Source organism: Salvelinus fontinalis, chromosome 20, assembly GCF_029448725.1.
Source record: "Salvelinus fontinalis isolate EN_2023a chromosome 20, ASM2944872v1, whole genome shotgun sequence".
Taxonomy (NCBI): domain Eukaryota; kingdom Metazoa; phylum Chordata; class Actinopteri; order Salmoniformes; family Salmonidae; genus Salvelinus; species Salvelinus fontinalis.
The window spans coordinates 35,133,846-35,145,884 of record NC_074684.1 but is presented as its reverse complement, the minus strand read 5'-3'; the positions used below and the strand labels follow the sequence as shown (position 1 = coordinate 35,145,884).

The following is a 12,039-nucleotide window of genomic DNA, read 5'->3' as shown; positions in this document are numbered from 1 at the left end:
CTCACTGTCAGCTACCATGATGTCTCCTTCCTGTCCTCCTCATGCCTACTCACTGTCAGCTACCATGATGTCTCCTTCCTGTCCTCCTCATGCCTACTCAGTCAGCTACCATGATGTCTCCTTCCTGTCCTCCTCATGCCTACTCACTGTCAGCTACCATGATGTCTCCTTCCTGTCCTCCTCATGCCTACTCACTGTCAGCTACCATGATGTCTCCTTCCTGTCCTCCTCATGCCTACTCACTGTCAGCTACCATGATGTCTCCTTCCTGTCCTCATGCCTACTCACTGTCAGCTACCATGATGTCTCCTTCCTGTCCTCATGCCTACTCACTGTCAGCTACCATGATGTCTCCTTCCTGTCCTCCTCATGCCTACTCACTGTCAGCTACCATGATGTCTCCTTCCTGTCCTCCTCATGCCTACTCACTGTCAGCTACCATGATGTCTCCTTCCTGTCCTCCTCATGCCTACTCACTGTCAGCTACCATGTTGTCTCCTTCCTGTCCTCCTCATGCCTACTCACTGTCAGCTACCATGATGTCTCCTTCCTGTCCTCCTCATGCCTACTCACTGTCAGCTACCATGATGTCTCCTTCCTGTCCTCATGCCTACTCACTGTCAGCTACCATGATGTCTCCATGTCCTCATGCCTACTCACTGTCAGCTACCATGATGTCTCCTTCCTGTCCTCCTCATGCCTACTCACTGTCAGCTACCATGATGTCTCCTTCCTGTCCTCCTCATGCCTACTCACTGTCAGCTACCATGATGTCTCCTTCCTGTCTCCCTCCAGCTGTCAGAACTGGGAGGGGGGTCTAGGGGGCGTCCCTGGGCTGGAGGCTCATGGCGGGTACACCTTCTGTGGGACGGCTGCCATGGTCATCCTGGGGAAGGAGCACATGTTGGATCTCAAGTCTCTGCTGGTGAGTCACCGTCATCACAGTTACACGTCTCGTTTCCTTCGGTTCCGATTTGTGTTATGGACTATAACACTTTATAAAGATAGTTATACGTCATTTTGAACAGGGATTCTTTGAGCCAAGCACTGCGTTCAGTTCTATCCAGACCTCAAGTCTCCAACACTCCTCTCTTCTGAACTGAGTCAACCGTTTAGCTACAGCACTGTGTTCAGTTCTATCCACTACGCCAGTCACACGTCCAATGTCACTGTGTCCTCTCTGCAGTGGTATCCCATGTCACTACTTCCCCTGAGAACTGATTTTCTTGATCAGCATTTGACTGAAGTGATAGTGTATATAGAGGATGCGCAGAGGCCGTTTGGTCAAAGGTAGTACACTATATAGGGAAGAGGGTGCCATTTTGGACTCCGCCAGGTCTGTAAAGAGACACCATGGGCTGACGTGTAGATCAATCCCCCAAAACTACCAGAACAGTAGGAACCCTCAAGCACCGCTCTCTCCGCCGGTCCGCACCGCTCTCTCCGCCAAGTCCGCACCGCTCTCTCCGCCAAGTCCGCACCGCTCTCTCCGCCAAGTCCGCACCGCTCTCTCCGCCAAGTCCGCACCGCTCTCTCCGCCAAGTCCGCACCGCTCTCTCCGCCAAGTCCGCACCTCTCTCTCCGCCGGTCCGCACCTCTCTCTCCGCCAAGTCCGCACCTCTCTCTCCGCCAAGTCCGCACCTCTCTCTCCGCCAAGTCCGCACCTCTCTCTCCGCCAAGTCCGCACCTCTCTCTCCGCCGGTCCGCACCTCTCTCTCCGCCGGTCCGCACCGCTCTCTCCGCCGGTCCGCACCTCTCTCTCCGCCGGTCCGCACCGCTCTCTCCGCCAAGTCCGCACCTCTCTCTCCGCCGGTCCGCACCTCTCTCTCCGCCAAGTCCGCACTTCTCTCTCCGCCAAGTCCGCACCTCTCTCTCCGCCAAGTCCGCACCTCTCTCTCCGCCGGTCCGCACCTCTCTCTCCGCCGGTCCGCACCGCTCTCTCCGCCGGTCCGCACCTCTCTCTCCGCCGGTCCGCACCGCTCTCTCCGCCGGTCCGCACCGCTCTCTCCGCCGGTCCGCACCGCTCTCTCCGCCGGGCCGCACCGCTCTCTCCGCCGGTCCGCACCGCTCTCTCCGCCGGTCCGCACCGCTCTCTCCGCCGGTCCGCACCGCTCTCTCCGCCGGTCCGCACCGCTCTCTCCGCCGGTCCGCACCGCTCTCTCCGCCGGTCCGCACCGCTCTCTCCGCCGGTCCGCACCGCTCTCTCCGCCGGTCCGCACCGCTCTCTCCGCCGGTCCGCACCGCTCTCTCCGCCGGTCCGCACCGCTCTCTCCGCCGGTCCGCACCGCTCTCTCCGCCGGTCCGCACCGCTCTCTCCGCCGGTCCGCACCGCTCTCTCCGCCGGTCCGCACCGCTCTCTCCGCCGGTCCGCACCGCTCTCTCCGCCGGTCCGCACCGCTCTCTCCGCCGGTCCGCACCGCTCTCTCCGCCGGTCCGCACCGCTCTCTCCGCCGGTCCGCACCGCTCTCTCCGCCGGTCCGCACCGCTCTCTCCGCCGGTCCGCACCTCTAAGCACAGCTCTCAGAACAGGTCCTATTCACTAGACTCTAAACAGAAGAGAACTGACAAACTGGGAGGGAATTTGTTCTGTAAGAACAATGTTTATGTTTTCATATTTTTAACCAAACCTGTAATTGCAGTTGGAGAGTGAAACCCGTCAAGCTTTCTTCCCCAGCTTCAGAAACAGAGACACGACTGAGGACTCCAGCTGGTACTTAAACCAATTCCATAATGATGCGGTCCAGTCCTCGTGCTTTGGAAAGATTCCCAATTAGCCGTTGCTATAGCAACCGCGTCCACATTTTCTCCGTTTTGCAAATATCAATTCATGTTAGACCCTCTCTGATAGGAACCTCGTGGGATTTCATCATCTGGCTAGTTTCAAAGAGCAGAAAGGCTGGATGAACTCCAACCGCTCTCACTGTGTACGCTGCACGGCATTTACACTATGGCTGGCTGGATAGAAAATGGCTGCCTTGCTGGGACTGTAGGTAAAATGGCGTCAGTTTCTCTCATTGTGATAAGGCTCTTTAGTGATGATAATAACGCCGCCCTTACTCTCTCTCCTAACTCTTACTGCCTCTCTCTCTCCTGCTGTACACTCTCCTTCTCCTCCTCCTCTCTCTCTCCTTCTCCTTCTCTCTCTCCTTCTCCTCCTCTCTCTCTTTCCTTCTCCTCTCTCTCCTAACTCTTACTGCCTCTCTCCTGCTGTACACTCTCCTCCTCTCTCTCCTTCTCCTCCTCTCTCTCTTTCCTTCTCTCTCTCCTTCTCTCTCTCCTAACTCTTACTGCCTCTCTCTCCTGCTGTACCTCTCCTTCTCCTCCTCTCTCCTTCTCCTCCTCTCTCTCTTTCCTTCTCCTCTCTCTCCTCTCTCTCTCCTTACTCTTACTGCCTCTATCCTGCTGTACACTCTCCTTCTCCTCTCTCTCTCTCCTCTCTCTCCTCCCTCTCTCTCCCCCTCTCTCTCCTCCTCTCTCTCCTCTCTCTCTCTCCTCTCTCTCTCTCTCCTCTCTCTCTCTCCTCCTCTCTCTCCTCCTCTCTCTCTCCTCCTCTCTCTCTCCTCCTCTCTTCTCCTCCTCTCTTCTCCTCTCTCTCTCTCCTCTTCTCCTTCTCCTCTCTCTTCTCTCCCCTAGCGGTGGGTGGCCAGCAGACAGATGAGGTTCGAGGGAGGGTTCCAGGGTCGCTGTAACAAACTGGTGGACGGCTGTTACTCCTTCTGGCAGGCTGGGCTGCTGCCACTGCTACACAGAGCCCTCTTCAAAGAAGGTATAGTAACCGCATTTTAGAGTTTAGCAAGCTACAGTATGAACCCACTTATAAGTCGCTCTGGATAAGAGTGTCTGGCTAAATGACTAAAACGTAGATGTAGTTAAGCCTGGGTGATATGACCTTCATATCTAAATGTTTTTCTAACTTATAGGCGATTCACAATATATATCTAGATTTATTTATTTTTTCTAAATAAGCTTTGTGGTACAATTTAAAGGTAAAATACACTGCATTTTAAACAGTAAGCAATAATGGAATGAATCCAGGACTTGTGACGTCTTCCACAACCATAAAGACCCACTAATAATTTAATTATTTTATCAAAATTATTTTAACCTGCTTTTTATTTTTTTATTTTTTGCAATAATCACTGATCTGGAAATCAAGTCTGTCCATGAAAGTGCACTTTTTTTGTTACAAATGTAACTAGAACCATGCGTGTAATGCACGTTCACTAATAATAACTACCTTCTTCTAGTAGGCATTAGGCTGTAGAAAATGAACCCCCGGTCTCATCAACAATCTCTCAAGCCCACATGCTAGTGAATAGCCGGCTCATATTTCATATTTCAACTTGAATCTATTTGCTAACAACAAGGTTGAATTATCAACACACCCTGCTGTCTGTCTCCAACTGTGTTGACCAACATGTTAGCCTGTCCACTTTGTTCAGATGTCGGCCTAACGATTTGCCAAATCCTTATTTGTGTTTTATTCTTATTGCACATATATAAAACAGACTAGACAGCTGGTGTAACGGACTAGGCAGCTGGTGTAACGGACTAGGCAGCTGGTGTAACGGACTAGGCAGCTGGTGTAACGGACTAGGCAGCTGGTGTAACGGACTAGGCAGCTGGTGTAACGGACTAGGCAGCTGGTGTAACGGACTAGGCAGCTGGTGTAACGGACTAGGCAGCTGGTGTAACGGACTAGGCAGCTGGTGTAACGGACTAGGCAGCTGGTGTAACGGACTAGGCAGCTGGTGTAACGGACTAGGCAGCTGGTGTAACGGACTAGGCAGCTGGTGTAACGGACTAGGCAGCTGGTGTAACGGACTAGGCAGCTGGTGTAACGGACTAGGCAGCTGGTGTAACGGACTAGGCAGCTGGTGTAACGGACTTTGGCTAAAATGCTGCTAGCGGTATGTGACACCCCAAAGCCACCCGCCACACACTGAGCATTCATTTTCCACAATCAATGTTCATTGATACTCTGGTTTTAGTAGTGTCTGTTCTGTACGCAACTTGAGGAGTTGAGACATAATGGGTGTTGGTAGAAAAGGTCACTTCTCCCCCATTACAGTAAAATAATGTCTCTGTGTTTTGGTGTCCAGATTCTGTCGGACCAAACCTCAAATCCAAATAACGAGTTGAAGCCGCTTGTTAGAGAGGAAGATGTGATCTCCGTGCTTCTACACCTGCATTGCTTGCTGTTTGGGGTTTTAGGCTGGGTTTCTGTACAGCACTTCGAGATATTATCGGATGTACGAAGGGCTATATAAAATAAACTTGATTTGATTTGATTTTTGATCTCTCAACTTTGTTGGCGTGAGAGGGAGGGGGCTCGGCGTGAGAGGCGGAGGGAGGGGGCTCGGCGTGAGAGGCGGAGGCTCGTGGGGGGGGGGGGGGGGGGCTTGGTGTGTGTAAACCAAAGAGGAAGAGGCAAAATGAGAAGTTTCACACTCGCTAATATCTGTCCAAAATAAGGCCCATGGGTTTATTATGGACCTGAGCTTGTTTCCTGACTTTAGGACGACGACTCCCATTGTCAGGGCGTAGACGTGCATCTGGTCATTATACTGTATACAGATCTCTGGTGTGAAGGTGCACAGAGGAGCGAAAGAGATGAGACCAAAAATACAACCGGAGAACAAGCGGACATAAACACTCATAAAAACTAAAAATGACAATACCTCGATTCTTGCTATACAGGCATTTGGGAATATCGTGCAAAAATGTACATTTTAATTGATTGAATGAATTTGATACATCGCCCAGCCCCCAACTGTATTGTCACAAAGACAGTGACTTCAGAAAGAATTCAAACCCTGAGACTCTTTTTTTTACATTTTGATTTGTTACAGCCTGAATTTAAAATGGATTAAATTGCTATTTTTGGTCACTGGCCTACACACAATACCCCATAATGTTTGTTTTGTAGGCAGTTTATTCAATACGAGAGCAAGGTAATGTTGATAAGGTCTTCATTGGGTAGCATGTACCCCCTGTACATGGCCTCGTTGTTGTATTTTCTTATTGAATATCTGAAACGTACGATATACTTGCAGGGAAGCCGCTCAACAACCACACCAGTCCTCCAACAGCCTCGTTATTGTATTTTTATTGTTGCTCTTTAATTATATATTTACTTTTAACCTAATTTAGTAAATATCTTCTAAACTCTTGCACTGCATTATTGGTTAAGGGCTTGTCAGTAAGCATTTCACGGTAAGGTCTACCTACACCTGTTGTATTCGGCGCATGTGACAAATACGATTTTAGATTTTTGCATACAGCTCCATTCAGTGCATAGTAATGCCTAACTTGGCTCACTAGTACTATATAGTATCACACGAAGATACACGTAACAGCAACACCATCTATTGGCTTGACGACATCTCGTAGCATCAACAACAAATGGAGAGAACTCCTCCTCGACTCATAAACAGGAGAACTGGGATTAAACCGGTAAACACATTACAATGGTAATAAAACCTATGACTGTGTTCTTATCCCAGCACCTTCAATAGGAATCAACGTTAAAGTCCATAAGGAAACTACTCTAGTCTGCTTCATTTTGTTTTTCATATTTTTTATTTATTTTTTTACAAAAAAATATATATAAGAGATTACCTTTTTTTTTTTTTTTTTTTTTTTTTTTGATTCAATAACAGTTTCTGGAGTTTCTCACAGGCAGTCGGATATTTTCTATGGTTCTGGTTTCTCAGAGCTAGATCTTCAGGAAGTGAAGCTGCTTCCATAACAGCAGCCTGTTGTTCACCACCAGCTGGGGTCCCGGGTTCGTTCCAATGGTCCCCGGTCATCCTCGGGCCTCTATGACTGAGTGGCCAGAGTGGATTTTGAGCAGAAAGTCAGTGGTTAACATGTCAGGGATGAAGACCTTGTTTCCTTTTGAATATCAGTCCATTTTCTGTGGTAAGATCCTCTTTGTACGTCCAGAGATCTTTCAGTGTTACTGAACCTGTTTGGTTCCAGGCCAGCCATTTTGTTGATTTTGCGTGCAGAGTCTAAAACAATGGGTCCTGGGAACAGTGTAGTTTAACTCTATTGTTTTTAGTGGAGAATGTTGACATCACTGGTGTGATCCATCCTGTTCCTGGTCAGTTGTGGCCAGGCCCACAGCGTAGACCGTGGCTGGTGTTTGCATTTTGTCTGTTCCCTAGGGTTTGAGCTGTTCTGGACAGGAAGACCTCTACATGTAGTTCTTTGCCGTTGTTGTATTGCACGTGGGTATCTTTTGTAGCCTTAGCAACATTTTCTGTAGTCGCTTGGGTGTTGTGAGTAGGGATTTTGTTTGAAGATCAAATCAAGTTTATTTTATATAGCCCTTCGTACATCAGCTAATATCTCGAAGTGCTGTACATAAACCCAGCCTAAAACCCCAAACAGCCAGCAATGCAGGTGTAGAAGCAAGATGGGCTCAAAGCGGTTTGTGGTCGCTGTGTATTGTGATGAACTCTCTGCTGTGCAGATACTGGTCAAACTTGTCACATTCAAAAAAAATTATGGCGAGACATTCTTTCTCAATCTGTGCATATCTTTGTTCTGAGTCCAATGTTCCGGAGGTAAGGGCAACAGGTTGCCTTGTCTGTGGAGGGGCTGCACCCAAACCTGTCTCACTGGCATCACACTGCGCTGTGACTTCCTCATTCAGCTTGTAGTATTTGAGCACTGGGTGTTTGTGACTGTTTGATAGCATGACGCAGAAGTCGAGACTGTGGTAGCCATGTCCGTTCGATGTCCTTGTCAGTCAGTCTTCCCGAGCGGCTCACACACATCAGATGGACGGGGAATTCATTTTGGAAGATAGTTCACAAACCCTGTAGTGACTTGACGTCGAGTGGTGTAGCGAACGATAGTTCACAAACCCTGTAGTGACTTGACGTCGTGTGGTGTACCGAACGATAGTTCACAAACCCTGTAGTGACTTGACGTCGAGTGGTGTACCAAATGCTAGTTCACAAACCCTGTAGTGACTTGACGTCGAGTGGTGTACCAAATGCTAGTTCACAAACCCTGTAGTGACTTGACGTTGAGTGGTGTACCAAATGCTAGTTCACAAACCCTGTAGTGACTTGACGTCGAGTGGTGTACCAAATGCTAGTTCACAAACCCTGTAGTGACTTGACGTCGAGTGGTGTACCGAACGGCTGTTATTTTCTCTGGGTCAGGTGAGAAGGTGACCCGTGTAATGTCACACTATGCAGCTTTAACCAGATTTTATTTTATGCAGCTTCAGGTTGACATCTTGCTCTCTGCAGGAGAGCTGTGAGGTTTCAGTCATGATCTGCCATCAACCTCTTCGTGTGTGTGTGTGTGTGTGTGTGTGTGTGTCTCACCACATCCATAGAGTAGAATGTCATCCGCGATCACATTCACTTCTTTTAGTCCCTGTGTTGCTTCCCCACTGTCTGCGCTGGTAATCTACAGCTGCTGGCTTGATTCCAAATGGCATTCTCAGACATCTATACCTGCCTACAGGTGTCCAGGAAGTTGTTACAGAGCTGCTCACTTCGTCAAGGTTGGCTTGCCAATATCCATCTTTGTCATTGAGTACTGAGAATACCCTTGGTGTTGGATATCTCTGGTAGAATCTCTTCTAATGTTCGGCGTCTGGAAGTGTGATCTCAGTTAAGGTTTTGGTGAGTGCGCTATAGGGTCCGTGCATATTTGGGGTTTGTCAATGACAACCATGTTGTTAATCCACCGTGTTGGCTCTGTGACTTTCATGATGATGTCTGCGTTGTCCACTGAATGTATGGCCTTTGTGGTCCTTTTTTCTTTCGGTGGAATAGGTGTCTGTCTTGGTAGCTGCTGCACAGGTCCGGCTGCATTGTCTGCTGCTAGGTGTACCTCTCCAGGAAGGCAGGCAAGACCATCTAACACGGCCTTGTACTTGGACATTATCTCCTCAGTGGATGTGTTGCTTGGGGTGTTGATGTGATGTAACACTTGGCTGTGGTTCCCATGTAGTAGGCTGAGTCTTTCACACGTGTCAGCTGACAAGAGAGGAAGCTGGCATGGTTCCCATGTAGTAGGCTGAGTCTTTCACACGTGTCAGCTGACAAGAGAGGAAGCTGGCATGGTTCCCATGTAGTAGGCTGAGTCTTTCACACGTGTCAGCTGACAAGAGAGGAAGCTGGCATGGTTCCCATGTAGTAGGCTGAGTCTTTCACACGTGTCAGCTGACAAGAGAGGAAGCTGGCATGGTTCCCATGTAGTAGGCTGAGTCTTTCACACGTGTCAGCTGACAAGAGAGGAAGCTGGCATGGTTCCCATGTAGTAGGCTGAGTCTTTCACACGTGTCAGCTGACAGGAGAGGAAGCTGGCATGGTTCCCATGTAGTAGGCTGAGTCTTTCACACGTGTCAGCTGACAGGAGAGGAAGCTGGCATGGTTCCCATGTAGTAGGCTGTCTTTCACGTGTCAGCTGACAGGAGAGGAAGCTGGGATGTCTCCATGACCTGAAATTTGATATGAAACATTTGTCCACCGTGATCTGCTTTGAGATTGGATTTATCAGTGTGCCGTCATAAAGCTTTACTGTAGCTTTGCTGGGTAGCAGAACTGGAATGCCGTCTTCCGTGACTCGCTGTAGTTCTCCATAGTTTGACATTCACTGTTGATTCTGTGTCCTAGTGGACGTTTAATTGTATGACTGGGGTCGTATGTCAATGGGTCTTCACTGAGTGGAGCTAGTTTAAGGTTAATGAACCATTTGTTTGCCTTTTCTTCCACAGAGTTAACCTGTGAGATGAACCACATCTGTTTGGTCATCTGACTCATTGTGTTGAGGTATGTGTTTGTTTACAAACTCAGGCGAAATGGTTTGGTTTGTCACATGCTTTACAGGTGACACAGTATGCTGGGCATTTGGCTTTGGCAAGTACTGAACCACAGTAATGACAGGGTAAGTCGTTTGGCAGTCTATTTTTGTTAGTGTCTCCTGTCAACTCTGTGTGTTTACGGCCATAGTTTTGGCCTTTTGACTGTGTCTTACGGTAGGTATAATGTCTCTGGTTCACCTCAACCAATGTTTCCTGATTTAAAAAATATAAATATATTTGTGCTGGTTCACTTGAACGACACACGTTTATTGCTTTGTTCAGGTTCTCTGAGCGAGTTCACGCAGCTTTGTCTTTTAGTGCTTGTGACGGACTAGTCCCTCTCGTAGTTCACGTGTCTGCTAGCTTGCTCGGATGTTTCACATTGACTGTGTTGACGAGCATTAAACGCGTACCTTTTCGTAGAGCACGTACTTGGATGGCTGAGTGTTTCTGTAGCGCCTCTGTCATTTTTACCGGGTCAGTTCTCTCTGCTTCAGGCATATGCAGATTCCGCTGTAAGATATGACATTCCTTCCCCATCACGGTTAGCAGAGTTATTATACAGACTTTTGCTTCCTTTTCGTCCAGACCTGTAGCATTCTCGTTGTTTAGAGCACAGTGGGGAAACTACGTCCAAGTTGTATGTATCGCCCTTTATGACCACCGGCTCTGATATGGGAATTACCAGGTTAGCCATTGTTGTCGGTTTTTATTTATTTGTATTATTTTTTTGTAGCTAGTTGGCACTTCCCTTCCTCCTGTGCATTTCTCCGTGTGTCGTTTTTGATTCGTCAAGGATAATTTATTTTTGGTTTAGACTTATGCCATGTTTTGTATGCTGATTATTCAGTACAAGACCAGGGTAATGTTGATTTAGAAGGTCTTCACTATCAGTGTAGCATATGTACATCTCCATTCAGTGCATAGTAATGCCTAACTTGGCTCACTAGTACCATATAGTATCACAGTAAGATACACATAACAGCAACACCATCTATTGCCTTGACGACATCTCGTAGTAATGTCAAATAAGTTTTTTTTTAATGTTTACCAGTTTAATTAGAAATTAGTATTAATTAGTATCCTACCCCTTTTTGTTATGGCCGGCTTAAATAAGTTCAGAGAGGCAAGTAGACCGGCGGACCAACCGACAGACAGAGAGGCAGGTAGACCGGCGGACCAACCGACAGACAGAGAGGCAGGTAGACCGGCGGACCAACCGACAGACAGACAGAGAGGCAGGTAGACCGGCGGACCAACCGACAGACAGACAGAGAGGCAGGTAGACCGGCGGACCAACCGACAGACAGACAGAGAGGCAGGTAGACCGGCGGACCAACCGACAGACAGACAGAGGCAGGTAGACCGGCGGACCAACCGACAGACAGACAGAGAGGCAGGTAGACCGGCGGACCAACCGACAGACAGAGAGGCAGGTAGACCGGCGGACCAACCGACAGACAGGCAGAGAGGCAGGTAGACCGGCGGACCAACCGACAGACAGACAGAGAGGCAGGTAGACCGGCGGACCAACTGACAGACAGAGAGGCAGGTAGACCGGCGGACCAACTGACAGACAGAGAGGCAGGTAGACCGGCGGACCAACCGACAGACAGACAGAGAGGCAGGTAGACCGGCGGACCAACCGACAGACAGGCAGAGAGGCAGGTAGACCGGCGGACCAACCGACAGACAGACAGAGAGGCAGGTAGACCGGCGGACCAACCGACAGACAGACAGAGAGGCAGGTAGACCGGCGGACCGACAGACAGACAGACAGAGAGGCAGGTAGACCGACTGACTGGCCTAATTTGGCACATTTTCTACTACCCCCGTCTGAAAAGTACTAGCCTCAGGCTACCTTCATCTCATATAATTAATAGAATTGGTTTTGGAGTTTTTGTTCATTTTTTGTTGACCAACAGGGGACTCTACATTGAGCCTGCAGAAGTGGATGTTTGAGCAGCAGGCGTTGCAGGAGTACATCCTCCTCTGCTGTCAGAACCCTGCTGGCGGGCTGCTGGACAAGCCTGGCAAGTATGTACCCTACACACACACTACACACACACTACATATACATACAGTGCCTTGCAAAGATATTCATTCCCCTTGGCGTTTTTCCTATTTTGTTGCATTACAACCTGTAATATTTTTTTTGAAAACTCTGTTTATTAAGTTTTACACACACAGACAAGACACAGCAA

The 12,039-nt window shown here is 48.9% G+C and overlaps 1 protein-coding gene across 2 annotated transcripts in view; it reads left to right on the top strand.

Annotated features, from left to right (window-relative positions):
* LOC129817778 (protein farnesyltransferase subunit beta-like) overlaps positions 1–12,039 on the top strand; it is a 51,085-nt gene that overhangs the window by 27,435 nt on the left and 11,611 nt on the right. For both annotated transcript variants that reach the window (XM_055873329.1, XM_055873330.1), the window contains 3 exons: positions 796–925; positions 3,634–3,766; positions 11,761–11,872. In XM_055873329.1, the coding sequence (XP_055729304.1) occupies positions 796–925; positions 3,634–3,766; positions 11,761–11,872 (375 nt within the window). The remainder of the gene's footprint in view (positions 1–795; positions 926–3,633; positions 3,767–11,760; positions 11,873–12,039) is intronic.